This window comes from Dermacentor andersoni, chromosome 1 (assembly GCF_023375885.2).
Source record: "Dermacentor andersoni chromosome 1, qqDerAnde1_hic_scaffold, whole genome shotgun sequence".
NCBI classification, from domain to species: domain Eukaryota; kingdom Metazoa; phylum Arthropoda; class Arachnida; order Ixodida; family Ixodidae; genus Dermacentor; species Dermacentor andersoni.
In genome coordinates this window covers 219,416,517-219,444,446 of record NC_092814.1, presented here as the reverse complement: position 1 = coordinate 219,444,446, position 27,930 = coordinate 219,416,517, and the positions used below count along the sequence as shown (strand labels likewise).

The 27,930-nt window shown below is 48.1% G+C and overlaps 1 protein-coding gene across 3 annotated transcripts in view; it reads right to left on the bottom strand.

The window, feature by feature from the left end:
- Window positions 1-27,930, bottom strand: part of alpha-Spec (alpha spectrin) — a 185,931-nt gene that overhangs the window by 151,168 nt on the left and 6,833 nt on the right. For all 3 annotated transcript variants that reach the window (XM_050195776.2, XM_050195775.3, XM_050195777.3), the window contains exons 2-3: window positions 26,078-26,361; window positions 16,493-16,618 (exon numbers count right to left, since the gene is read on the bottom strand). In XM_050195776.2, coding sequence (XP_050051733.1) covers window positions 16,493-16,618; window positions 26,078-26,320 — 369 coding nt within the window. In that variant the 5' untranslated portion in view covers window positions 26,321-26,361. The remainder of the gene's footprint in view (window positions 1-16,492; window positions 16,619-26,077; window positions 26,362-27,930) is intronic.

Genomic DNA, 27,930 nt, shown 5'->3' with positions numbered 1-27,930 from the left:
CTATAGCAAGTATTTCCTCCAGAGAACACGCTACGAAATATTTTTGCGAATACAAAATAATGTCAGTTGAATCTATTTACTCATTTCGTCTGGTGTGTATGTACAGATCCACATTACTAAAAAGATAATGGCTACATGTGCTTCTTTTACCTGAACCTCTGTGCACTGAAATATAATAGGACAAGTACAGCTCTGGTAAAAACGCTTTTATCGCACAAATTATGGCAGACAACCGGTATCATGTCGCATTGCTGTAACACCCAGATTTCTATTGGACTGAACCCAAAAACTACATCCCCCCCCCCCCCCCCCCCACATTCCTTTTTCATTCATTTCTCATCACAAGAAGGACCTTGATTCCTTCTTTCTTTTATTCCCTAATTCACTGATTATGATGTGCCCATGTTTTGTCAGTGCAATTGTTATTTTTTGTTTTTGGTCTGCATCTCAGTTTCTTGCCATTGTATTTTTCTTGTAACAAAAGCTTTCTACTTGTTTGGCTAAACCTTTACCACACCTGTAAGTTTTCTTGCTGAATTTATTACATGGTTTTGTATCTATCTTCTCACTTTCTGTTCTTTATTTAGCGAGTACATTTATTGCACACCACCTTGTACGTATGCCAGTGCTGAATTGTACCTTAGTCAGCTGCAGTCAACTGCAGCTGCAAGCTTAGTCAAGCTGCAGTTTATGCAGCTTTTCCTCATTACCTCCTTTCTCTTCTTGAGAAGAATTAACTTTATTGATTGTATTCCTATCACCTTTTGTGTATAGTATTCCTATTGACCGCCCACCCCTTTGAGGGGAAACTGCAATTAAAATAGTCAATTTGATCAAAATTACATATTTTTTAACTTTTTCGCAATTTCCAGGTGTTTATCTCGTGTGGAATTAGTAAGAAACCTTAAGCAGAATTTGTGAAAATCGCACTTTTCCAGTGTGCTGTCAAAACTAACTGGGTAGAAAATCGAGCTTTGGGAACCAACTCCAACATGGATCGCGCGGCGTGCGGCTTTCCGGTGATGGAACGTTAACATCTTGGTACTGTCAAAAAAAGAAAGATCGGAGCTTCAAGTAGCCGCAGCGACAAGTTTTGCACCAAAGAAGCAAGCGAAAAGAGGAAAAACTGACATTGGAATTCGTTGCTGTTGCCACATGTGTACAGGAATGCTCCTATTGGCTGATGCAAATTTAAATCGCTAGCACGCACTTCGTGCACATTTTGACAGCGGCGAGTTGTGCGATTGCAGTAGGCTGTATCGCTGGCTTGCATTTTTAGTTACAGTAAAACCTCGTTAAACCGTGCCCGCTTAAACAGTAGTTCCATTTTAAATGGAGTCATGTCAAATCCCTGACTCAGCAGCCATTGAACATAATGAGTTTTGCATCTGCATAAACCGTACCAACTTATTGCATACGTATCGGTTAACACAGTGTTTCCACTTTTCGTCGCGTAATCATGACAGTGCATTGTCCCCATCGGACGGCCTGGCAGAACAACAAGCCTTAGAGATCGGAACAGCCTCCAACTGCCCTGTGCGTTTGCGCATGAAGCCACACCAACATCATTTTGGTCATTTTGGTGCCGTGCCACAGAGAGTGGGAAGGAGCGGGCGTTGTGCAAGCTAGGACTCGCGCCATGCCAAAGCTCGGATAAAAAATCATCAAGTGCTCAGCACAGAAGAAAAATTGGACATCATTCGTGCTGCCAAACGTGGCACGAAGAAGTCGGCGCTAGCATGCAAAAGGGATCTACTGCTGACTTCAGTGTGTGGTTGTTGGAGTGTGAAGAAGTTGCTCGGCAGCGCTGCTACGACCGCGAAGAGATGTCAGCTACGAGGTTTGACTTTTTGCCATCGTTTTCTCTGTTACCGAAGTGTCACCGAACGACAGTGATGAGGACAACACGGAAAGCAACAGCATGGGCAATTCAGGCCCGACAGTAGCAGAAGCTGCGCATTACGTCAGCCTCATGAATGCAATCGTCACGACAAGAACAGCAACCTGCAATGAAAAAGGTGCCCTGCGACTTCTGCAGCGCTACCGTGCCCGTGCACGGGGAATATGCAATGCCAACGAGGAATCTGCCATGCAAGTGTTTGCCGAGAAGAGGAGGCTAGCTGAAAAGCTGGCTCGCAGCTTCAGTTAGTTTGAGGCCGCTGTCGTCACGGCTAGACCGCGGCGGCATCAAACGAAAATAACACTTGTCACGCGAAGTGCATAAATACTGCATGTTCTTTTCCCCTTTCATCGCACTCTCTCCGAGTTCTGTTTTTGACAGGTAAGTGGTCGATCTCATGCTATTTCAGTTAAACCGTACTAGCATTTAGTACGTACTTTTTCCAAGCTTTGGCCAACTAAGGTTTAACGAGGTTTCACCGTAGTAGCTGTAATCTGTAGTTGTACTACCTTATACTCGTAGACTTGCACTACCTACCTGCCTACCTACCTGCCTACCTACCCACTTACCTACCTAACCTTTCGTTACTGGTGAAAAATTCACAAATGTTCCCCAGTACACTTTTAGAATCGTGCATTTCTTTGCAACAATAATTTTCTGCACTTTCTTCGCCGCCCTCATCAGCACAGACATCGAGAATGCAGTGAGCACCACTTGAAACTGCTTGAAGTTGCCTGGGATCGTGTTGCTATTTTACACGTAAATTAACAAATGCTAGACACACGTAGCAAAACTAGCACAACAATTGCACAAATCGTCAATGATACCTTTTCGATTTAGTGGCCTGGCTTGTCCTGCGGTTTGAGCGTGGTCGGCGGCTACTATAATCCACCTTACAAGTCATCTGCAGCATTATAGAAGCTGCAGGACCCCTTCACCAATAGGAAGGCCAAATTACCCTCGGGATGTCTTCATCTACACTGCAACGTCTGCTAAGAGTTAGCTTGCCATGCTGTCGATACATGCTCCATGGTTGGTGGATTGACACAATGTATGTTTTGGCATTGTAATCATGCACTGCATTCACATGAGTGCGACAGTTGGGCTTTGCCTTATCTATATGCTTTCTCAGCAGTTCTTTGCTGCCTCCTAAGTAGTAAGGACAAATGTCCTTATACATGTTAACCCGTGCCACATCATCTACTCGGTGTCTATGGCGTTTGCTAGCCACTGTCACCAGGTACCATTCTAGAGTGGAGTAGGAAATGATGCAGTAAACAGGCCTTTACAGCGTTCTGCATCATCAATGCATCACCAGCACTAATGCTGTGGCGCCATCTGCTAACTAGATAAACCCCTTTTACGACCCGGTGATGCCTCTGTAGTACAGTCGAACCCACTTATAACGATACCAGTTTTAACACTATTGGGGGCGAGGAGTTACGGAGTCGCCATCTGTCGGAAGCGCCTCCCTTGCATAGTACGAGGGATCATGCGGCGCGCTCCTCATAGGTTTCGCTTAGAGCGCTCAATAAAAACACCGCGCGGCCGCCCTCCTGGACATTTATTTAGGTACTCGCAAAACGAGCGGTGTTTTTGACTGTCTATATAATAATCTTGGGCAAACTGAAAGCACAGAATCGTTTACAGATGCTATCTTTTTACCGAATACGTACAGTGAATGCCACTGCGCGCGGTCGCCGCGATGGAGTCTCCCGAACTGGCTTCTTGCGTGAAAGGTAGGCAAACGCTGAGCGTAAACTATGCTAAATATATTCTTATAGTGGGCTGTCTGTATAATCAAATGGGGCATAACACAATGAAGCCTCAATGCAACGATCGCACGGGTTCGCAGCGACCGACTGCACGTCTGCATGCATGTCCATGCACAATGTTTTGCTTTCGCTGTGAGCGCGCTTTCGCACTGTGCCGTGAGCTTTAGGCTGCAGCATATGAGCATTTTACAGCACACTAGCAACGACTGTTGCGTGGATGCTATCAGAACTGCTCAAAAATAATTTAGTTATGGAGACTTCGATGCATATGGCGACTGTGACGTGCCGTCGCGACGATTCAATCTGTCTTCAAATCCTTGGACATTTCAATATTATTTCTTAACTTGCGTCACCGTATGTTTATCGGTCTTCTCAGCATACAATTTCCCTCTTCTTTTTCGTAATCGAATGCATTAATTCATAACACAAGCATGACCACGTGCCATGCCTTTTATTAATGTGCTTCTTACCACTCCCTTTCCGCTCCAGCGAACTTGCCAGTACAGTCGAACCCGACTATATCAAACCCGTTTACATCGAATTATTCTATATATCGAACAATTTCTGGACAAGGTATAGCTACAATGAGTATATACAGCAAAAATTCCGCTTACATCGAACAAAAATAGCAGGAACTCCCGATATATCGAACGTCAAGCTGCGGAAAAATGCCCTCAGAAGTTGGCTTTCCCTCATGGTGGTGGGGAAACCCGGCGGCGCGGCTCCATCCAACTGCTCTCCCTACCGTGACTGCGCTGCGTTGAGCGAACCGTCGACACCCCCCTGCAAAAAATGATCCTTGCCCACCCGCAGAGCTTGCTTAGACAGCCAATCAGAGGCTCTTGTGCCCTCGTCGTGCAAGATGGCGAAAGTGCGAGTTCTCTCACTGCTTTTCTGGTTCATTGTGTGTGTGTCTTGTGGGCCTTCTCCCGCACTGTTGCCGTGATGAAGCGGCAGAATTCGCCTTTCGTCGTGAAGCTCGAAATCATAAATCGGGTCGAATGCGGTGACAAGTCTGATGTCCCCGCAGCGTGCAAGATTCCGAGGAGCACTCTCAGCACGATCTTGAAGAATAAGGGGAGATTAGGGCTAAAGCGGCCAAACTCGTGACCCGGTGCCCGTGGCGCCCGACGTGTACGCACGGCCGTGTACGAGTGGTTTATCCGAAATTGCTTCAGCCGTGCCGGCTTCCGCATGCTCGGTGATGACTGATGAATGCAACGAAGTCGTTGCCGGTGCTGCCGAAGTTTGGAGCGAGCTGTCAGAATTTCTGGAAGCCGTTGACGAATCAACGGTGGACGAGTTCGTGAGTGCAATTGATGGTGTCGCGACCACGGGAGAGCCCGAAAACGAAGACTACATTGCCGACATCGTACCAAGCACAAGTGAAATAGGGCACAATGAGGAAAGCAATGACGGTCCTTTACCCACGTCCTCCGAAGTGATTGGTGCGCTCGCACTAGTCCGGTGCTTTTACGCGAATGCAGAAGGTTGCGGCCTCAGCTGCTCCAACTCACAGGCAGCGAAATTGGCCAAGCAGAAAATGCAGGACTATTTCATGCGAAACTAAGCTAATTCCATCAATAAAGTGATTTTATAAATGGTATGCACTTTTATGATATCCAATTATTTAGCAGGCTTATATCTAATTATGCTCTATATCGAACTGATAGGCGTTTTGTAGCGAGTTCGATATACAGTCGAACCCGACTATATCGAACCCGTTTACATCGAATTATTCTATATATAGAACAATTTCTGGTCACGGTATAGTTACAACAAGTATATATAGCAAAAATTACGCTTACATTGAACAAATATTGCAGTGACTCCCGATATATCGAACGTCAAGCGGCGGAAAAGTGCCCCCAGAAGTTGGCTTTCCCTCGCGGTAGCGGGGAAACCCGGCGGCGCGGCTCCATCCAACCGCTCTCCCTACCGTGACCGCGCTGCTTCGGGCTGTTCAGGCGAGCCGTCGACACTCCCCCTGTCGCGCATAGTGGAGTCTATTAGGCCACATCCTCCCTCTTTCTCTATCATCTTTCACTTGCCACGCCCTCTCCCCTGACGACGCTTCGCCGTGCTCCCTCACGGGCTGCAGAATCAAGCGTCCTCAGAATCAATCAACTCCCCAGCAAAAAATGATCCTGGCCCGCCTACAGCGCTTGCTCAGACAGCCAATCAGAGGCTCTTTTGCTCTCTTCGTGCTAGATGGCGAAAGTGCGAGTTGTCTGGCTGCTTCTCTGGTTTATCGTGTTTGCGCCTTGTGGGCCTTCTCCCTGTTGTAACCTCGGCGCTGGCACGAGTTGTTGGAATCTCAGCGCTGACACCCGTTGTTGCAAATGGGTCGCAAGCACCAAGGGTAGCGTTGGCCTGGCGGCCTGGGGCACAACTGGAAGCATCCGAAGGTCCCGGCAAAGCATGAGTAGACTGGTAACAGAACAACTTGTTTATTCTAGCATCGCAAAAGAGCGGGCGGTCAGGTCGACCGAAGTGGAGAGACGGGAGAGCACGTAACTCAACGGAAGAAATCGGAGCCTCTCTCCTGGCGTCCGGGGGCAGCTGCTCTTATACTCTCGGCGTCGCGGGCAAGAGGAAGGCCTCGTGACGAGACCACGTGACGGCGGGGCACGGACGAGCTGAGAGACACGTTGAGACGAGTGTAGTGACGCATCCGCCAAGCCGGTGCCTGTCAGACCTCCTCGCTTCACACTTGGGGAGCTCCTCTCCCCGCCTGCCGCGCTTTGACAAGCGTGGGCACACACACACACACACACACAAAGACACGTGGCACTGAAACACGCCTGGACGCGCTTGGCGGGGAGGCTTTGCGGCAGCTCCGAACGGGCCAAAATGTCCGCCGCTTTGAACGAAGCCCCGGCGTCCGTTGCATCCGCGCCGGCTATACCGCGCGTCGTAGGCGAAACGTAACAGACCGCCCCGCCGGGGGAAGGAGATCCCGATGAACAGGGGACTGCATCCGCTGTCCGGAGGGATGTCGCTCGATGATGCTCATAACCGAAGTCGGGCGTCCTTCGGCGTTTCTTGAGCGCAGCGCACAGAGAAGGCCTCGTTCTCTCGTTCAGGTTCACACAGGACACTGCAAAGTGACTTCGGGAGAGTTGACATTTTTGTTCTCGTTCCCGGCAAGCGTTAGAACTACGCCGAAACTCAACCGCTCAGTCAGCAAGCACGGCACAACCCTCACTAAGCCCTGCCAGGCTCTTTCCCCTTTTATACTACTGCCTAGTTCCTTACAGTAGTTTAGCAGCATTCAGAACGCGTCCACAAATTGGAAAGTTGCACTAGAAAGCACGTCATCACTTTGAAACACTAAACAAAAGCAATATGTTAAAAATCCTGCCTCAGGAAGAAAAACATCAGTAACAAATAACTTTGAGGCTGATTCTTACGTTAGGGGCTTCGACTTAAGCCATCGGCGTTACCGTTGAGACTCCCCTTTTTGTAACGCACCTCAAAGGAATGTTGTTGCAAAGCGAGGCTCCAGTGCAGGAGGCGGCCATTTGTGGAAGAGATGGTCTGCAGCCATTGGAGAGGGCAGTGATCCGTCTCGAAGCATGCGAAGCGGAGAATGCAGCGAGCGACCGTACACTAGCTCAGCTGGCGAAAACCCCGTAGCCGCATGCAGCGCGGTCCTCAATGCAAACATCACCCCAGGCAGACACAGCTCCCAGTCAGTTTGTTGTGCAAACCACAATGCTCTCAACACGCGCTTCATGACGGAGTGGAGCTTCTCAACGGAATTCGACTGTGGGTGGTACACTGAGCTGTGTAACAGCTTTACCCCGCACCTTTCGAGAAAGGCTGTCGTCAAAGCGCTCGTAAACACCGTGCCCTGATCTGACTGGATTTCCGCAGGAAAAGCAACTCGCGCAAATATGGACAGTAGTGCATTGACTATCTCAACTGAGCTGAGTTCTTTAAGCAGCACTGCTTCAGGGAACTTTGTCGCTGGGCAGATCACAGTCAAAATGTGTCTGTACCCCGTGGCTGTTACCGGCAGAGGTCCCACTGTATCAATAACGAGCCGTCTAAAAGGCTCCGTAATGATAGGTACCAACTTCAACGGCGCCCTCGATTTGTCCCCTGGTTTGCCCACCCGCTGACAGGTGTCACATGTCCTCACAAAGTGGTCTGCGTCCCGAAAACACCCTGGCCAATAGTACTCTTGCAAGAGACGGTCCTTAGTTTTCTTAACTCCTAGGTGTCCGGACCACGAACCCCATGCGACAAGCGCAACAGATCCTGACGGTAGCACTGAGGCACGATCAGCTGATCGAACTCCACTCCCCTGCGGTCTAGATACTTCCGGTACAGGACCCCACCTCTTTCCACAAAGCGAGCATTTTTCTTGGCGATACCTTCCTTGACAATGCAGCGTATGTTTTCTAGGCTGCCATCCTTCTTTTGCTCGGCTATCAAAGCCGACCGGCTGACTTTTAGCAACCTATTAAGTCCGTCTGACGTAGGTGCGATGAGCAAATCTGCAGATAGCTCTTCTAACTTTCCCGCATCGGGAATTTCCTCTCCAGTATCTGGTGCCTTTAACGCTACAGGCTCAATTTTATTCAGTTCGGGCGTGCTCTGAATATCAGCTTGCTGCGCCTCTGACCCTTTCTCATCGTTCGACAACGCCGGCCCCGCAACTACCGCCTTTGCAGCGAGCTCCCGAACCCTTGATCTGGTTAAGGCCTGAACGCTAGCCTCACCAAACAAAAGCCCCTTCTCGCGCAGGAGGTGATCGGACCTGTTCGAAAATAGGTACGGGTACTGGGGGGGCAGCATAGATGACACTGCGGCCTCCGTCTCAAGCGCTCCGAAAGGTCCTTCAATAAGCACTTTTGCTACGGGCAGACACACGCTATGAGCTTCCACGGCTTGCTTGATCCATGCGCACTCGCCCGTGAACATATCGGGTTCTACGTAAGAGGGGTGAAGTACATCCATCGTAGCTGCGGAATCGCGAAGCACTCGGCACACTTTCCCGTTCACGAGGAGGTCTCGCATGTAAGGCTCGAGAAGCTTCATGTTCTCGTCAGTGCTGCATAATGACAAAAACACGACTTTTGTTTTTGTTTCTGGACACTGCGCCGAAAAGTGACCCGGCTTCTGGCACGTATAACAAACGCGCGCTTGCCTCGTCTCGAACCGCTTTCTGCGTTCGGCTTCGGCTGCCGCCGTCTCCTTACGTTCGGACAGACTGCTTTCACTCGCATCCGCACTACGTGTGTCCCCCTTTGCTCTCATGGGCGTGAACTTCGGCCTCTCAAACTTGGAGCCAAATTCACCCTTTTGACCGTCCTTAGCTCCGCGAGCCCGACGCGTCACAAACTCCTCGGCTAGCTCAGCGGCTCTAGCCACCGTACTAACGTCTGGCCTATCCAAGACCCAGTACCGCACGTTCTCAGGTAACCGACTATAAAACTGTTCCAGCCCGAAACACTGCAGAACTTTCTGGTGGACACCAAACGCTTTCTCTTCTTTGAGCCACTCCTGCATGTTTGACATAAGCCTGTACGCAAACTCTGTATATGACTCACTTCTGCCTTTCTCGTTTTCCCGAAACTTCCGACGGAAAGCCTCCGCTGACAGCCTGTACTTTTTTAGCAGACTCGATTTCACTTTGTCGAAATCCTCTGCCTCCTCTCTCTTCAAGCGAGCGACTACGTCGGCCGCCTCGCCGGGTAACAAAGTGAGCAAGCGCTGTGGCCACGTTTCCCGAGAGAACCCCTGCTTCTCGCACGTTCGCTCAAAGTTAACCAGGAACAAACCAATGTCCTCTCCAAGCTTAAACGGCCGCATCAGGTCAGTCATTTTGAACAATACTCGTTCTCCTGCACCGTGTGCCTGACTTCCATTGCGAGCGCGTTCCATCTCTACCTCGAGACGCTTCATTTCCAAAGCGTGTTCGCGCTCTTCTTTTTCTTTCTGCTCTTTTCGTTCGCGCTCCTGTTTCTCTTTTTGCTCTCTAAGTTCGCGCTCCTGTCTTTTTGCCCGCTCCTCAATGGTCTCAAGGCATTCCGACAGCTCGTCATCCTCAGCCTCTAACTCAAGAATAGCCCTCAGCAGTTCTGGTTTTCTGAGTTTGTCTGAGACATCCAGACCCAACTCTCTTGCAAGCTCCAGCAATATCGGTTTGCGCAACGACTTCAAATCCATGGCTGCTCTGAATGCTGCTTTCTCTACTGCCTACTATTGTCTTGCCGCAAACTAACCCGGCAGCAACGACAACCACAATTACCAGCTCTGTTTCTGACACTAACAAAAGCCTGGCAAAACTCAGAAGAAGAAAGTCCCGCACTCACCAAACCTCGCAGCCAAGAATTCAGCGCAGTCGTTCCGCTGCAGGCAACCAGTCATCACACAGGGCTCGTTGCACTGCTCCCGGATGGTCGTTGTGCTGCTCAGCATACAGTCAACCGCATATCTTCGCTGCTGGCCTCCGTTGTCGCGATCTCACCGCTGGCAGACAGTTGTTGTAACCTCGGCGCTGGCACGAGTTGTTGGAATCTCAGGGCTGACACCCGTTGTTGCAAATGGGTCGTAAGCCCCAAGGGTAGCGTTGGCCTGGCGGCCTGGGGCACAACTGGAAGCATCCGAAGGTCCCGGCAAAGCATGAGTAGACTGGTAACAGAACAACTTGTTTATTCTAGCATCGCAAAAGAGCGGGCGGTCAGGTCGACCGAAGTGGAGAGACGGGAGAGCATGTAACTCAACGAAAGAAATCGGAGCCTCTCTCCTGGCGTCCGGGGGCAGCTGCTCTTATACTCTCGGCGTCGCGGGCAAGAGGAAGGCCTCGTGACGAGACCACGTGACGGCGGGGCACGGACGAGCTGAGAGACACGTTGAGACGAGTGTAGTGACGCATCCGCCAAGCCGGTGCCTGTCAGACCTCCTCGCTTCACACTTGGGGAGCTCCTCTCCCCGCCTGCCGCGCTTTGACAAGCGTGGGCACACACACACACACACACACACACACACACAAAGACACGTGGCACTGAAACACGCCTGGACGCGCTTGGCGGGGAGGCTTTGCGGCAGCTCCGAACGGGCCAAAATGTCCGCCGCTTTGAACGAAGCCCCGGCGTCCGTTGCATCCGCGCCGGCTATACCGCGCGTCGTAGGCGAAACGTAACATCCCGCAGTGTTGCCGTGATGAAGCGGCAGAATTCGCCTTTCGTCGTGAAGCTCGAAATCATAAATCGCGTCAAACGCGATGAGAAGTTGGATGTCCCCGCAGCGTGCAAGATTCCGAGGAGCACTCTCGGCACGATTAGGGCTAAAGTGGCCAGACTCGCAACCCGGTGCCCATGGCGCCCGACGCGTACGCACGGCAGTGTACGAGGGGTTCTTCATACGTGCCGGTTTCCGCGTGCTCGGTGAGGACTGTAAATTCTGATGAATGCGACGAAGCCGTTGCCGGTGTTGCCGAAGTTTGGAGCGAGCTGTCAAAATTTTCGGGATATTCGAATCAACGGTGGACGAGTTTGTGAGTGCAGATGATGGTGTCACGACCACGGTAGAGCCCGGAAACGAAGACTACATCACCGACATCGTACCGAGCACAAATGAAAGTAGGCACATTGAGGAAAGCAACTACGGTCCTTTGCCCACATCCTCCGAAGTGATTGGTGCACTCGCATTAGTCCGGCGCTTCTGCGCGAATGCGGAAGGTTGCGGCCTCAGCTGCTCCGACTCCTTAGACAACGTGGGGAAGTGCGTGCGTCGCAGGCAGCGGAATTGCCCAAGCAGAAGAAAATGCAGGACTAATTTATGCCAAACTAAGCTAGTTTCGTTAATAAAGTGATTTTATAAATGGTATGTGCTTTTATGACATCCAATTATTTAGCAGGCTTATATCGAATTATGCTCTATATCGAACTGATAGGCGTTTTTTTGCGAGTTCGATATAGCCGGGTTTGACTGTAGCCGGGTTCGACTGTATCTAGCATCGACAAGTTCATAGACCAAACCGTCACGACATTAGCCGGGCAGCGGGCATGGGCAAGCGTCTCGGCTACGTAGCAGAAATCTTCCTCGCGTCTGTGCTTGCTGCATACCCGAGTTGTAGCCGATGGCTGTGTGCTGGTTCTAAGTTTCGCCAGCCAAGCTTCACGCAGCTCCTAGTCCTGAGGTTACGTAGTGAATAAGGCAGACACCAGGCTCCGTTGCGAACGTCCGGCACTGCGGCACCGAGCAGTAGCCTACCATGCGGCATGCCTCCAAAGGCAGCCACTACCTATTATAGTACTTTCAAATGTCAAGCGGACACCCAAGGCAGTAAAGCCTCACTACTTAATCAGAACCGCGGCGCAGGTGGGAATTTAAACTTTCGTTTTCAGCTCGCTTCAGCGCTTCCGAAGCAGCCGACGCGGCCGCTGTGTACACGCGATCCCTCAAGCCACGTCATGCCGATGGTGGCACCAGCTTTTCCAGTCGTGGAGCTCGCCCTCAATATTCGTTATAACAATGAGAAGCTGCGGCACCGTCAACTTTTGTATGTTTTCCATGGTGAAATAACCCGCTCACTACAATGCCCTGATGCGGCATTATCGGTTATAAGGATGAAGTCTGGCTGCTAGTGTCCCAAGCCGAAAGGTAGTGAAATGCGAAATCCTTGAAAAGAAAAAAAGACACAAGAAATTTGAGCTGCTGCACAATGGGCTGCTGCTCCAACAGCCACCGCACGCTCGTTTTCCAGCCATCTCCGCGTGGTCTCTCCTGTCGCCCTTCCACCCCTTCGAACACTAATGGGCTGCGCCCATAGCTCTATGCCACCCCACCCTCCGAAACACGAATGGACTGCGCCAACTGTGCCGCAAGCAGATTGCTTGCATGTTGCTGGCTGGCTCCTCATTCATCCTGTACTCCCCCCTCCACCTCCCTGCTGGTGCTGAGCCATGCTCTCGCAAGGGTTGCAGAAGATAGTGCTAGCCTTTTCTCCTTCCCTCAAGAACCCCTTCTTGCGTTTGTTATAGTTGGTTGCGTCAAAGTTGTTCTTGGCCATGCGGTTTTTTAGCCTCGCTTGTCTCGCCACCAAAACGTAAGACTGCTGATCCGCCCACTGATCATCGGCAATGCACAACGTTGCCGCTGAAAAGAAAGCACACAGCTATAGATTTGGAAACTAAGTGCTAACCGATGAGACAATCGTTGCGAACGTGCTTACATCAGATAGCGACGGCAGCGATGACGCGGTAGGGCAGACTGCCTCAATGTTGTCCTCACAGGAGGCCCGGCAGATGATTCAGTCCCTCCGAGGCTTCGTTTTCGTGAGGAACCTTATACTGCACTACGTGGAGCATTTGGAGGCCTTGGAGAAGGATGTTGGCAAGCTTCGCGTATAGCGTGCAAGGCTGACGGACATAGGCCTTTCTCGTGCAAGCCAGTGAGAAACATGTGGAGTGATGCTTGTGGCGATCTCTCCTCAGCATTTCTTCTGTATTCCTCAAGCTTACAGGCTGCCGTGGCAGCCTTCTCGCCATATTTAAAAGGCCCCTTTCGGGACCACCAAAGCTATACCTCGGCGGTGCTCGCATATGGCTTGCCACCCGCGACACCTCTTTGCAGTGGTTATAGCAGTGCCATTCTTTAACGCCGACAGCCGCGGCTTGTTACATGCAATCGGAGCACCCAGGAAGCAGTTAAGCGAGTGAACACAATCGGCAGACGGAGGAAATGGACGGAGGATGGGGAGGGGCACTGGTCCCCCCGCTGTTAGTTTTCTCACATCACCACTGCCATCCCCCTATTTTGAATTTTTCATTTAACCCGGTTATAACAATTATTGGTTGTAACAATGAAATTTTCGTGGCACTTGAATACTGTTATGAGTGGGCTCGACTGTACTAGCAATGTCAAAACAAACAGCTGATCTCAATAATTATAGCTAAACATACCTAACGTCTTGCCCTCAGCGTGAGACTAAGTGATGACCGATTTTACCATTTATTTCTTGCTGTCAGCGCGGAGAACCAGTAACAAGTGCGTATTCAGATCAAAGTGGGCGGTCTGTGCTGCATGGGCACTGAAGTGTTACTACATAATCACGGTTAGGGTGGCTAATAAGGCTACCGGCAGTAATCGCCATAGTAATTCGCAGTATACGATGTACATGCGCAAAGGTTCTAACACGTCATGTATTGCTCTAAAATATCAGGTACCAAGAAAAAGCAAAACTCTCTAATTGCACCACCAATCACAGTTATGCCCAGAACTATATACCGCTGAGCAAGGATACTGCCTGTGTATGCCTCGTACCTTCGGCAGTGCTGCAAAGGAGTTGCAAAACAGTATAGATCAAGTAGCCTTCACTAGCCTTAGCTTTAAGGATGCACCAGTGAACAGGCTAGCGACGTATCAAAACGAAAATATTGACACGTGTACTTATCTTTATCGGGCGACCACGTTTGGCCGCCTAACAAATGTTATCGTGCCAGCGCAGGACGCGCCTGCATGTAAAAGAAGTTTCTGGAATGTTATCGATGGTTCCGTACACTGTCTTTCACCAGGACTACAGGAGAGGCCCACGGGCTTTTCTACGGCTGGATGATGTCGCGCAGCATTTCGTCAACTTGTTGCCTAATAGCTTCACGTTCTCGCGCCGAAACTCGGTAAGGGCTCTGGCGGAGTGGTCGAGCGCTCTCTTCGGTTATTATGCGATGCTTTGCAACTGGTGTTTGTCGAATCCTAGATGACGTCGAAAAGCAGTCTTTGTATCGTCGGAGAAGACTTCTGATCTGTTGCTGCTTACTCATAGGAAGACTTGGATTCACGTCGAAGTCTGGTTCGGGGACTATGCTCATCGGGGTAGATGCGGCTGAATCCGAGAGGACAAAGGCATTGCTGGTTTCCACAATTTCCTCGATATATGCAATTGTCGTGCCCTTGTTGATGTGCTTGAACTCTTGGCTGAAGTTGGTTAGCATAACTTCCACTTGCCCTCTGTGGAGTCGAGCGATCCCTCTTGCGATGCAAATTTCACGGTCGAGCAGCAGATGTTGGTCGCCCTCGATGACGCTTTCTACGTCAGCGGATGTTTCGGTGCCGACGGAAATAATAATGCTTGAGCGCGGCGGGATGCTCACTTGATCTTCGAGCACACTCAAGGCGTGGCGACTACGACAGCTCTCCGGCGGTATAGCTTGATCTTGCGACAGCGTTATCGATTTCGACTTCAGGTCGATAACTGCGCCATGTTGATTCAGGAAGTCCATGCCGAGAATGACCTCTCGTGAACACTGTTGGAGGATAATGAAGGTGGCAGGGTAAGTCCGGTCATGAACGGTAATTCTTGCCGTGCAGATTCCAGTCGGCGTAATCAAGTGTCCTCCAGCGGTCCGAATTTGAGGGCCTTCCCATGCAGTCTTAACTTTCCTCAACTGGGCGGCGATGGGTCCACTCATGACGGAGTAATCGGCTCCTGTGTCTACTAAGGCGGTGACTGCATGGCCGTCGAGAAGCACGTCTAGGTCGGTGGTTCTTTGTCTTGCGTTACAGTTAGGCCTTGGCGTCGGATCACGGCTGCGTCGTGTTGAACTGAAGTTGGAACGTCGCATCGTCAAGTCATCTTTCGTCGGTGTAGTCTTGGCTTTCTGATTTCGTCGGGACGCCGGCGTGTCGTTATGTCGTCGAGGTAGTTTCTTCGGTGTCTTCGTCGGCGGCGGAGGATCTTCGTCAGTTCGACGAACAGCAACCGCACCTCCATTGGTTGCTGCTTTTAGTTTTCCGGATGTGGGCTCGCTGACCGGCCCCGGGCTGGGCCAGTGTACGGTCGGCGCTGCGGCGACAGGTAGCAGCCTGGTGATGGCAAACGCGACGGTCGTCGAGAGCTCCACTGAGTAGCGGCGAGGTAGTCGGCGATATCGCGGGGGCGTTCACCTTGCTGCGGGCGCAGAGCGTTCACGGCGAAACCTCGCAGTCCCATCTCCCGGTATGGACATCGTCGGTAGACGTGACCCGCTTCTCCGCAGTGGTAGCAGAGCGGGCGGTGGTCAGGAGCACGCCAATTGTCCGTCTTCCTCGCGTAGGTGCGCTGGGCGACGGCTGGTCGTGCTTCCGTACACTGTCTTTCACCGCAACTTGTGTAATCTGATTGCATGTATGCGGTGAAAGACAGTGTACGGAACCATCGATAACATTCCAGAAACTTCTTTTACATGCAGGCGCGTCCTGCGCTGCGCGATAACATTTGTTAGGCGGCCAAACGTGGTCGCCCGATAAAGATAAGTACACGTGTCAATATCGCTATTTCTGCTCGAGTCAACAGCAAGATTAGCATTCAGTCGTACAGTTGGAGTCCTAATTATCGCACAGCATGCTGTAAGGTGTCCGAAATTTTGCTCATCCTCATACATTAGGTCTATGGGGCCAGTGGCAGTGCAACAGACCAGTTAATTCAAACATGCTTGATTATTGGTTGGCGACTTTATAGCCTTTTCAAATTCTGCAGCATATTGGTCCTTAAAGATGTTTAAGTGTAAAAGCATACTGATATAAAGGAAAAAGAAAAGAAGAAAGCCTTTTGCAAATGAAATTTTATATCGGCACAGTACTTCCAAACAATGATAACAGCTCAGCAACTTGCATTGAGCAGGCCATACGAAACAAAGCGTGGTTTAAAGGAATTGGCCTATATAGACAAAAACAATTCTTGGAAGACAGGTTATTACACTCCTATGGCCGCCAAAATATTTAGTATGAACTTGACATAGGACGGGCGAATTTTACAACTTTGTTGCAAACAAGAATGTCTGTTATAATGCATATCACTAGCTCTTCGTAAAGCACATCATACCTTGATCTTTTCCGATTCGAAATGACCATAGCCAATCATTTCCATTCCTGTATTATCGAGTACCACGATGGCGTTGCCATGAGCAGCAACTTCTGCTTCGAAAGCTTGATGCTTCTGAATTTTGGCCTGCAAAAAAGAAAGCAACGAAGTACTCAGCTTCATAGGAATACAATGAATATTTCATGTCCTACCTAATGCCCTGTGCTTCAGAAGGACTTTGAATACACATTGTAGACAATAAACATGCAGTTGGCTCTACCCAACGCACTGCTTTAGATATATATTAGCTATAACATGAGACAGCTACTGCTCAGGCAACATTAAGTAGCATTCAGCAACATCTTTGTTGAGTTTGAAAAAAAAAAAAAAAAAGGCCCCCACCCGGTGGTTCACATCACTTTGATCAGTTTTACATGCACTTGCTATAGTATGAGGAAACTATTGTTCAGGCAACACTAAGCAGTAATCAGCAACATCTTTCATGCCCATAAGAAGCAGGGTCACATCTATCAGACAGCAAAGCCTATCACAAGGTTCCTCAGGTCTATCTATATTTTCAACGTTTATCTTGGACCAAAGCACAACTATCCTAGAGAATTTAAGCATGTCAGAAGACAATTCAGCATCTTTTGCAAAAAAAACTTGTAACAGTACTGTCTAAGTAAACAGACTTCACCTTCCATTCTGCATCCAGATTAGGATTGGAGTGGTAAATTGGACACTAGAACAAAGTACAGTAGGTAGGATATGGTGCCTCCAAACTATTTGATCCCACAGGTGTAGCAGAATTCTTAGACATTTGCAAGTTTTTGTGCAACCATTAAATGGCTCACTACCCAATTACCTGTCATGAACAGTGCAAACACTGCATTGCATGCACTGAGCCGTCACAATGCAGCATCCACGACCTGTTGGAGCAGTGCAGCTCCATGAACGTCTAGCTTCTGTGGAAAGGAGGCGACCACTATTGCCATATGAAATACTTGCGCATCATTTGCACACCTAAGTAGTAATTTCATTTCAGTGGTAGTGCAAGCTGCAACAAGCAATTGGCACACAGTTTAAGTGTGCAATAATTTCGACCAACTTTGAGCAATGAAGTGGGATATCAACAAACAAAGATGACTGAACGAGTCATTTAATAAAGCTTTCTTCTAGTAGCACAAGCAATGACTTCGGATTTTTAGCATGCAACAGGTGATAGGACTGAAAGCAGAACTAGTTGGTACTGATTAATGAGAAAAACTGCAGTGTACACAAGGGTGACGTGCAGTAGGTATTTATGAATTGAAAATGCTCATTGTGCTGCAAGTGAGAAAGGGGGCTCACAGATTACTAGACTGGCCACAAAAGATATTTGCTTTTATAAAAAGGCTCTGCCAAACAAAGCACATCACAATGATTAATTAATGAATTTTCTTAGCAACCATTCTCTTTACAGATGCTATAGATAATAGTGCATCTTGAATTCATGAGCCATAACAGTCATCCACCAATTTTATGCCACTCAATTTGCAATGGGCTCATAAAATGAACAGGCCATGCTCAAAGCTGAGTCACAGTAACCAATACCAGCAAAGAAGTACCCTAAACTGTTATTAATCCTTACTACTCTATGCAAGTTAGCTTCACAGGGTGTCTACCAAGTTTGCATTTCCAAATTCCCCGAGTTTTCCATGTTTTCCCTGGGTGCCTTTGCAAAATTCCCAGAGTGATGCAAAACTATGTTTTATGTCAGGGCGAGTTGAAACCATGTCGCCCGATGCTGTCACTCTAGTAAGCATGTGAAAAAAATTTGAAAACAAAGACTACTTAATCCAGTTTGAATACTAAGGAGTAGTCTTTATTTTATTCAAAAAAAGAATAGAAGGGAGGGGTTATTAAAATGCACAGCAAATAAAATGTCTCCGAAAAGAATTGCAAATTGAGTCGGACATTCTCAAATACGAATAAAAAGGAGATGCATACAGAAGCAAATATTTTCAAATATGAGCTATTTCTATCAACTGATGGCAAGCTCAGTGGTATGAGGCCCGAACTTTGTCACAATTGAAATTCTCTCTCAACAGCTCGTAAGCCAACCTCAATTGTCCCGACATACTCTCAGCCCGTGCACTACGCCTCAGTATCATGTTTCACTGCTTCGAACAGTTTATTTTGGTTTGGATGAGGGACACCTGCATCATGGCGTCAGCCAACACTATTTTTTGAGCTCAAGCTCCTTCAAAGTGGTGGCACCACGCTTTCTTTCCTGTTCATTTCTCAATGCATAGGTCCTTCCTGTTCTCGTCCTCCTTCCATCATGCGTTTGCCCCCTGGACCATTTGAAGCATCTTTTTGGTCAGTTGTACAGTCAACGTCCGATTTTTCAAACTCCCTAGGGGCCGCAAAAACGTCCGAAAGATCGGCCAGTTGGAAAAAATGAATGCATGTCTTTCACTGCCCTTAAGGGCTCAAACCGCCACAGGCGTATTCGAAAAAGCTCTGAAGGCCTGTCAGTACCGGCATTATGCAACGCACCGTGCTTTACGAGCTTTGAAGCCAATCGCGAGGACCACAAAGGCGGAGTCTGTGCCATTGCTGACAGCGGCAAATTCAATGAAAATCACGGCACCCAACGGCAAGAAGCTTAATAGCGAACGTCAAAGCAGCTAGGCCTAGCATTGCCGCAGTGGTGGCTACAGCTTCCAGCGGATCTGCGTGTGAGCGCCGGTTCGAGGCGGCAAGGTAATCAAAATGGCAGTGGTGGTGGCTTTGATTAATGCCGTTTCGGACCTGCGGTCACGGCAAAAAGTCTGGAAAATTGGACAGCGAAGGGCTCTCGTGGCCAAAGTTTCAGACGTTCCGATACATTTTCGTGGCCGAAATTTCAGACGTTCCGTTCCGATACGTGGTGGTGCCACGAAGCCGTCCCAATTATAGGGCATCCGGAAAGTTAGTCGTTGACTGTAAACTGGCAAGTTCTCCAGCCGACGACAAAGTGTCAAAGATGATTCGTTACGATTCCTGTCTGTTACTCAAGCCAGCATTACCGCAACTTTCGTTCCCTTTCAATAAAATTATAGCTAATTTTCCCTGATAGAAGCACAAATTCCCTGTGGCTACCCCAAGTTTTTCCAGACTACTCAATATCCCCGAGAATTCCTGGTTTTCCTAGTTGGTAGACACCCTGGCTTCTGTAAGCTGCGTAACGCGTAGTAATGCCAATGCAGTAGTGTTCAAGTGATATCATGTGCTACATGTTAGTTTCTAACTTTTATGCAAAGTATTCTCATGCAAGGGTTTCCTCAAACTGTACTGCAATGTTATTTACCAGATTGAATAGCCAAGCTTATCATGGCACCTACACTCCATTTTACACATAGCAGGCAATGCTACAAAGGCTAGAGAGACTTCTCTCACTGTTCGCACTCACAACCAAAAATAGTGCACCACATATGAAAGAAAAATAAAGGCACACCTTCTGTAATTTAATGTTAAATTAAGCCTCATACATTTATGTCGCAAAATATTACATTCATCCCATGAAATGCATCGAAGGTCACCTATTTATCATGAAACGAGTGAACGAAATGTTCCTGCAACCAGCGACCACAGTGCATTATTTCCACTCGTGACCAAAACATAGTGCGCCACATACTGGAAGCACAAAGGTGCACAAATATGCAAATTTGACCAACTTGTGTCTACGAGTTGTAGTCATAATATATGAAGTAGTTGATCCAAAGAAAGAATCCAGATCAAAAACAACTGCACTGCTAAACACATGCAAGAAATCTATGACCACACTACTACTTGCATAGCTTCTACAGCACTGCCTGCTATGTATGAAATGGAGTATACTATTGAATATTTGTGAAATGCTGCCTTTGGTTACATAGCATGTCTTATACCAAAACTACATGTTGGATACATTCATAGACAGTTTTCTCCTGGTATATAGACTGCACTCCAGTTTGAGGGAACAATGGTAGACAATGACGTCTACACTTGGAAGGCATTTATTATGCTCACAATACTCCATGCAGGCCAGCTAGGCATGTCATGCGAGATGCACCCAACATCGCCAGAGACTTTATGGTACCCTGCAAGCGGTGCATGCAGAAGTCTCCACCGCCGCTGGAACACTGCCAGCACTCGTTGAGAGCAGACATGCTTAACAGCCGCTCCCAGAAACCGCAAACGCACTTTGATCAATGTCCCCAGTCGGGGCCCCCGAGGTGAGCTGGGCAGAACGCTGCTTCCCATAACAACCCCCAAAACATCCCAAACTTGCACCACCAATTCATCTATGCGCAGTACCCCCACAACAGAGCAGGCCTTTAGGGAACAATGTCCAAGAGGTTTGCGCTGAGATAAGGGAGTTACGTGCACGACTACATCATCGAAATAACCCACACAAGTACTCCGCACATCCACCTCTGTTGTAAACATTCCCGATACACCAGCTGCTGGAAGTACCGGAAACGAGCCCATTTCCATTGAGATGACCACTACCGACGACTTACAGACAGATCTGTTCCGAGATCTGCTGTATGAGCTTCAGTAGACAGAATTGAGTCAACTGTCAGCTCCGAAGGACAGGAAGTGCACATATTGCGTGAAGAAATGATTTCCCATTTTGACACGTTTCATCAGGAGATTGCAACACTCATAGACGAGGCACTTCTGGCTAAGGACCAACGACACAAGAAACTCAGAGTTTAATCCAAATGCATCTCTGTAGGAATTCACACAAACAGAGAGTAAGCAAAGTGGCTAAGCTTGGTAAAGAACAACAGTCACCTACTTGCATTGTGGCCCTCACCGCAGTTACTGAAAAATACCCCGACCATCTCGTCCACCAGAGCTGGGGTCACATATGCACTGCTCTACAGGGTACTCTGCACATAGTCATGACATGGCACATCTATGGCACCTTCTCGATACCACCCAAAACAAGCGGGAGAGCTAGCACACTATGAAGCAAATTCTTAAATTAAATTAAATTATGGGGTTTTACGTGCCAAAACCACTTTCTGATTATGAGGCACGCCGTAGTGGAGGACTCCGGAAATTTTGACCACCTGGGGTTCTTTAATGTGCACCTAGGGTGTTTTCGCATTTCGCCCCCATCGAGATGCGGCCGCCATGGCCGGGATTCGATCCCACGACCTCGAACTCAGCAGCCCAACACCATAGCCACTGAGCAACCACGGCGGGTCAAGCAAATTCTTCACAACTACCCTGGAACCAACAACCAACTCCTTCAAGATCTTTAAGACAAGTATATCAGACATCCAAGCACAACTGTTGAAACCTCTCCAGAGTATACAGGGTCTCCAAACGGGACACTCAACCAGCCAATCACTTCATCCAAACTTATGCAAGCTCTCAATAAGCTTACTGCCAACACGACACCTGGCCACGATTGAATCGGCAATAATATCCTTCAGAAGCTTGACAACTCCCTGGAGGCCATAATCGACCTTCTTAACAAACACTGGGAGACAAGCAGCACGCCTAAATCATTACCAAACTGAGTAAAATGCCCTGTTTCAGCAACCTACGCCCCATATCACTGACATGTCGGGGAACACGCTTTGAGCACATTGTCCACGAAGAATTCTACATCAGAGGAGCAGCATCTCTTCCCAGACACAATGTTTGGTTTTCGACCCATCTTACCACTCAAGATATTCCGAAGAAAGAAGTCCACGTTACACCCAATAGCCCAAAAGCCACTCTTGCCTCAAGGGAGATTTTGACAAGATGGTACACCATACAATTATAGACAACCTGAGCAGTACCAACTTCAGAGAACACACGTAACATCAAGGACTTCTTTACCAACTGTGCAGCCACCATTGGCATCGACAACTTGCGAATGCGATTTGTCTGCACAACCAACAAGCACACATATCAAGGCGCAGTGCTTTCACCAGTACTCCTAAACATCGCCATCACTGTACTACTCCAATTAAATGCCATCCCAAGCATCAAACACTCCCTTTACACAGATGACATTACTATATGGACAATGTCAGTTGTCAGTTGGTGGCTCTGTAGGTGCACAAGATTTCTTACTACATGCAGTCAACAGTGTACAGAACTATGCCATGCCCAGTGGACTACAGCGCGCTCCAGAAAAATTGGAACTTCTTATCCTAACGTGCAAACCGCGAGGAAAAGCAAGCCCGATACCAGCCGATATTACACTCTACATAGGCACCAACCCAATCCCCTTGGTGAGAAAACTCCGTACCCTTGGCCTGCACATTCAGCCCAATGGTGGAGCCGGCCATACTCTCAAATACCCACAACACTCCACCATGGAGGTCCTTAGAATGGTATCTCGCATCACTGACAGGAGACGTGGCCTCAAGAAGGACGACATCCTGTGACTCATACAAGCCCTCATTATCCGTCCCCTTGTATATTCCATATTCTATCTCCCACTGAAGATAGTATACCGCAACGCCCTCAACATACTCTTGCGAACAGCCTACAAGCAGGCACTTTGACTGCCACCCAGAACGGCAACATTCTGACTAGAAGCACTGGAGTTCACACTACTGCCCAAAAGCTTATCAAGGCTCACCTTGTTAATCAAAAGGAACCTACAGTGATCCACCACTAGACGACACATACTTGAACAACTAAGATATCCTCTACACACTTCTGAAGCCCCTGAAGATTGCGCCTCATCTCCGCAGCCAAATGCATATCCCAACTATACCAAGAAAAATGCACTCACGCATCATGCTGGTCATAGACAAGCTAGGGCGTAAGCTTTGACTCGAAAATATGGAACCCATCCCAACTCCCTCTAGGTGGATGCCGCTACCATTTCTCCACTGGGCATAGTAGATGGTGGGGGAAAAGAAATTGTTGCAGCCATGGTACAACATACATCTAACATGGAAGCGGAGGAGGTAGCCATTGCACTAGCATTAGTGGCTCAGCCGCAACAGGACTGCGTTATCGTTTTTTCGGGCTCCCAAGCAACATGCCACTACACCAGCAGCAAGATTTTTGACGCTCACCACATACTCAACTCGCTACAAACACCAACCCCCTCTAATGTTCTCCTATGGACTCCGGGTCACAAGTCTATAAGCAGGCACATACCTGCGCCCAAGTTCATGCCAACCAGACACAGCAGATAAGAGTTCCTGGCCGAGACTTACCTGGGGCCTTTACCACTTACCTATACTCATCTCTTACTGCACTATCGCTTAACTCACCGTACCCTACCATTCCCACAAAAAAAACTTGTGAAGAGGCTGTGACCTAGCAAAAACTTCAGACTAATACTCATTCTCATCTTGGCTATATGGACCACGCTATCCATCCCACTCTATACTCATATAGATGTCCACACTAATGAATAAACCTCCTTGTATCTCACAGTGTGGGCGTACGCACATACACTCAACCTTCTACCCATTCTCAACCCCACCACTTAGCAGTGGGAAGCAGCACTGACAGGCTCAGATCTACATGACCAACTCCGGCTAGTAGGGCAGGTACAGCAGGCAATTGCGGCTGGAGGGTGTGTGGACTAAGAAGCCTACCCAATGGCGAGATAAGAAACTTGACCAGCTTCAACGCTCATTCTCTTTTCAATAAATGCTTTTTACTACCACCAACGCTCCCGATTCTGTGCACATGGTTAGCAGTTTCTGCCGTGGCAGATGCCAAGGCCAACTACACCCCAGATGGCAAGTCTGAAACCCCTCTTTACCAAGCATAATGTTGTAGAAAATTCTTCAGTGAAGTTAAATATTGCTAACTGGCCTGCTCAAAGTATTAGTTGCAAGCATAATAAACGCTTCCAAAGTGTGCATGCGGTTGTCAGCCATTGTTTCCTCGAGCTTGAACTGGACAGCACTTGACGAGCAGGCGTAGTACAAACCTCCAAGCGACAAATCAGCCATGATCAATGGAATCAAGAAAAACAAAAATGCAGTAAGAATGCAGCTTTACAACAAAGATTTATTCGTTGCTTGCTCCCACTGTAAAGGCTCAACCAGACGTACGCGTTCCAATGCGTCCGCACACGCCGCGCTGACTCGACGTCGCGTGGCGCCCGACGGAGGAAGAGGGCGCGCACCCAAACGATGCACGAGTTGCCGCGCGTAGCCGCGCGTCTCGTCGCGGCGGCGCAGTGTTGCTAGCTTGCCATGTTCAAGGCAGTCTAGCCTTCGCTTAACGGCCACGTTAAGCAATGTGTTACATATTAGACAGTTTTAGTTTAGCGTCAGCAACTATAGCGTACGCTATACGCTATAATATAGCGTACGCTAAGCAGCGCACGTTTTCTACAATTTTAGTTGACCGGCGATATCTTTGAATCTCAGAGGCCATATGCCGTTGTTGCGGCTATTTCGCGCCATTAGCGACAGGTGGCGCTGACATCTCGAATGTTTCTTTTGTTAGGCTTCGACTCGTTCGAAACGAGAAGCGATTTCGAAAACACCACGAGGTTATCCATAATACTCTGTCGTCGAAGCGGCCTGAGACTAAGCGAAAGCCGTTTACAGTCATTTGCTACGAACGAAGTGCATTTTACAAAAGCAACGCCAAATTCAATTCGAAGCGGGCAGCCGGGACCGCCGCCATGTTTCCCGCAAGCTCCGCAAACCCCGTAACAACGCTAGGGTGACCCGGGCTTGCCTGAACGTCGCGCGAAGAGTCGTTCCGGAAGTGACGTTGGCTTGCAGTGGTCATGTGGGGTGTGTCATGCTACTGACGCGAGCGGCAGCTTCCGGCGCGGGCGCAAAAATTCTAGCGGTTGTAGGTCTCCACGCCGCCGTGCGCCGACACGCGAAACAGCCTCCGCGCCTGACGCCGTACGCGCCCAGGCGTGGTGCGGCGCGTGCGGGCGCATTGGAACGCGTACGTCTGGTTGAGCCTTAAGGGATGCTACAAACAAGCCATCATCTTGTGATCCTACCTAGAACGCCATGTTGGCAAGAGCGCTGGTGGTGGAGCTAAAGGCCAATACAAAGCAAAAATGATAATAGAGAGGTGTAACATTCGATTTAGCAAAGGTTGCCAATTTATTCGATTTTAAAGACCTGTGCAGCTGTAGCAATGAAAAAGTGGAAACATGGGATACAATCCTAGCATTATGACAACTGTGAGATATGACAACTGTGAGATATGCCTTCTGCCTATGGCTGTCTTGCGCAAGCTTTTCAAAACACCTAATTGACACCTAATTCACAACAATTTGTCATGTATTAGCAGATATCAAGAAATGCAAGGCACACTGCTACGACTGAAATAACTTGAGCCTGTATGGATTTTTCTATAATCCAAGGAGTTCCAAAGTTTTCAAAGGGCCATACAAACCCAGAATATAACAGCCTATGCAAGGATCCACCGAGAACTGAATTTGAATATTCATGCCTCCAGCACAACCCTTTAACCTAGCTGTATGATAGAGTTTATGCATCAGCTAGCAATTTTCAACAAACTTTCTTTTACCAAGGAGCAACTGAGTTTTTCACTTCAGGCTGTAAACTACGCTGATGCCTGAATTAAGTGCTCGTGTTATACAATACTACAATGGCAAGTATGCTATGCCCAGATGCTAACCTGAAGATTTGTTGCATCCTTGTAGCTCTCGTCCGAGGCTGCCTGCAGTTTCTCGTGAATCCAAGACTCGAGCTCGTCAGCATCGCGCTTGAAGTACTGGAAGCGGCGAGACTCCTCGAGTCGATCCCTTTTGTGGCGGGCCTCACTTTTGAACTGGGAATAACGACCCAGGACTTGCTCACGCCTCTCCTGGATGTCATCCACCGTTTCCAAAATCTTGATGTCCCTTGGTTGGACATCCATGGCTCCCTGCGTCTGGTGGCTTCAGCCTGCCAGGGAATAGCCTGAAAAGCAGAATGCCATTTACTAGAAGAGTGAGCAAGGCTTGCCTTGCAACAGATACTGACTGAAAGAAACCAGTGCCACTGGTAAAGTGAAGAGCACATTGTGCTTAAAGGGACACTAGAATAAAAATAGTTAGGCAAGCTAGGTAGATTGGATGTCTGGAATTGCAACAAGACAAAATTTAGAGAGCAGACATTAGGCAAGGCAAAAAACAACATTAAGTGGAAGACAGTTCGTGACACTATCTTGACACCAGTGATGTTAATCATAGCAATGTCTAGCCAAGTCCAGTTAACTTTGTTTATGTTTAGGAAAAACATAATAAATGACAAGCTTACAATCCTTGTAGACTATCCCTGCATGAAGAAAGACTGACATACATGAAAACACTGCGGTGTCTTTCAGCATCTCAAATTTGGCAGTCACCACAGCTTGGGCACAAAATGCACAGTAAATGTTTTGCATTCTATCTGACTATCAGTAAGCAATATTTTCTACCAAACAAAAGCATTTAAAGACTCAAGTCCTTTATAAGCAATCAAAAACTTTCAAGGCATAGTATTGCTGAATAATCTTACTTAATAGACACCTGAAAATTGCACTGGAATCGCCTATTCAGTTTCCATCAAGGCAACTGGACTGTAGTGACTATAAGCGTGCATTTGACCCAAGTAGCTCTTTCTTTCCAAAGTACAGAAGCTCATGACTGAAAATTTGTAATGCAAGCCCTACAAGTTTTTAAAAAAAGAAAAAGATGATGTGCAAGATATATATTTGTACTTTACAAGATGAAACTAGCTTGATTTATTTGTTGGTGCTACGAACAACAGCTTGACCCAATTAGGTGTCATAACAAAAAGCCAAAAGGCAACGTGCACCAAACAATGTAAACCACTAACACAGGAAAGCAAAAAAGTAATAAAAATTAATTTAAAAAAATGAAATTATACGTGGCAAAAACTGTTCATTTGCCAAATAAAACAGTACTGGATTTTATTGGTGCAGCCATGTAGTGTTATAGGTACAAGTAGTACTGGTGCAAGTATCATAAATGTGTCAGGTGTGATGTCAGAACAATTGAAATTATATTTTACATTTGCCAAGGCTAACAGCACCCATTGGTGATGGAAAAGTTTATTTATTGTAATTTCTTTCAAGTTGCTACTTGTGCAATACAATTGAACCTCATATTTTACTCATTCTACGGGACCCCACATTAGTTTACAAAATCGTGAAACAAAAATGTACAATCTCCAGCAATCAGGCGCCTGTTGCAAGCCAGTTCACATTGCTCATGCTGCCACAAATGGGTTAGCAGTAGGGCTGGGCGAATATTTTAAAATACTAATCGAATATTACACACCATTTGTATTCAAAATTGCAATTATCAAAAGTGAAACAAAAACAAAAGTTCTCCAAACTATTCAGAAATAAAATGGGTAATGCAAGCTTTGTTTTCGGTTTCGCAGCAGAAGCGTACATGACAACCCATGATTTTTCCTTGTAATATGACATTTAGTGTTTTTGGCAGTCTAGTCGTGTCCATAGCAAATTTATCTCTTGCACTA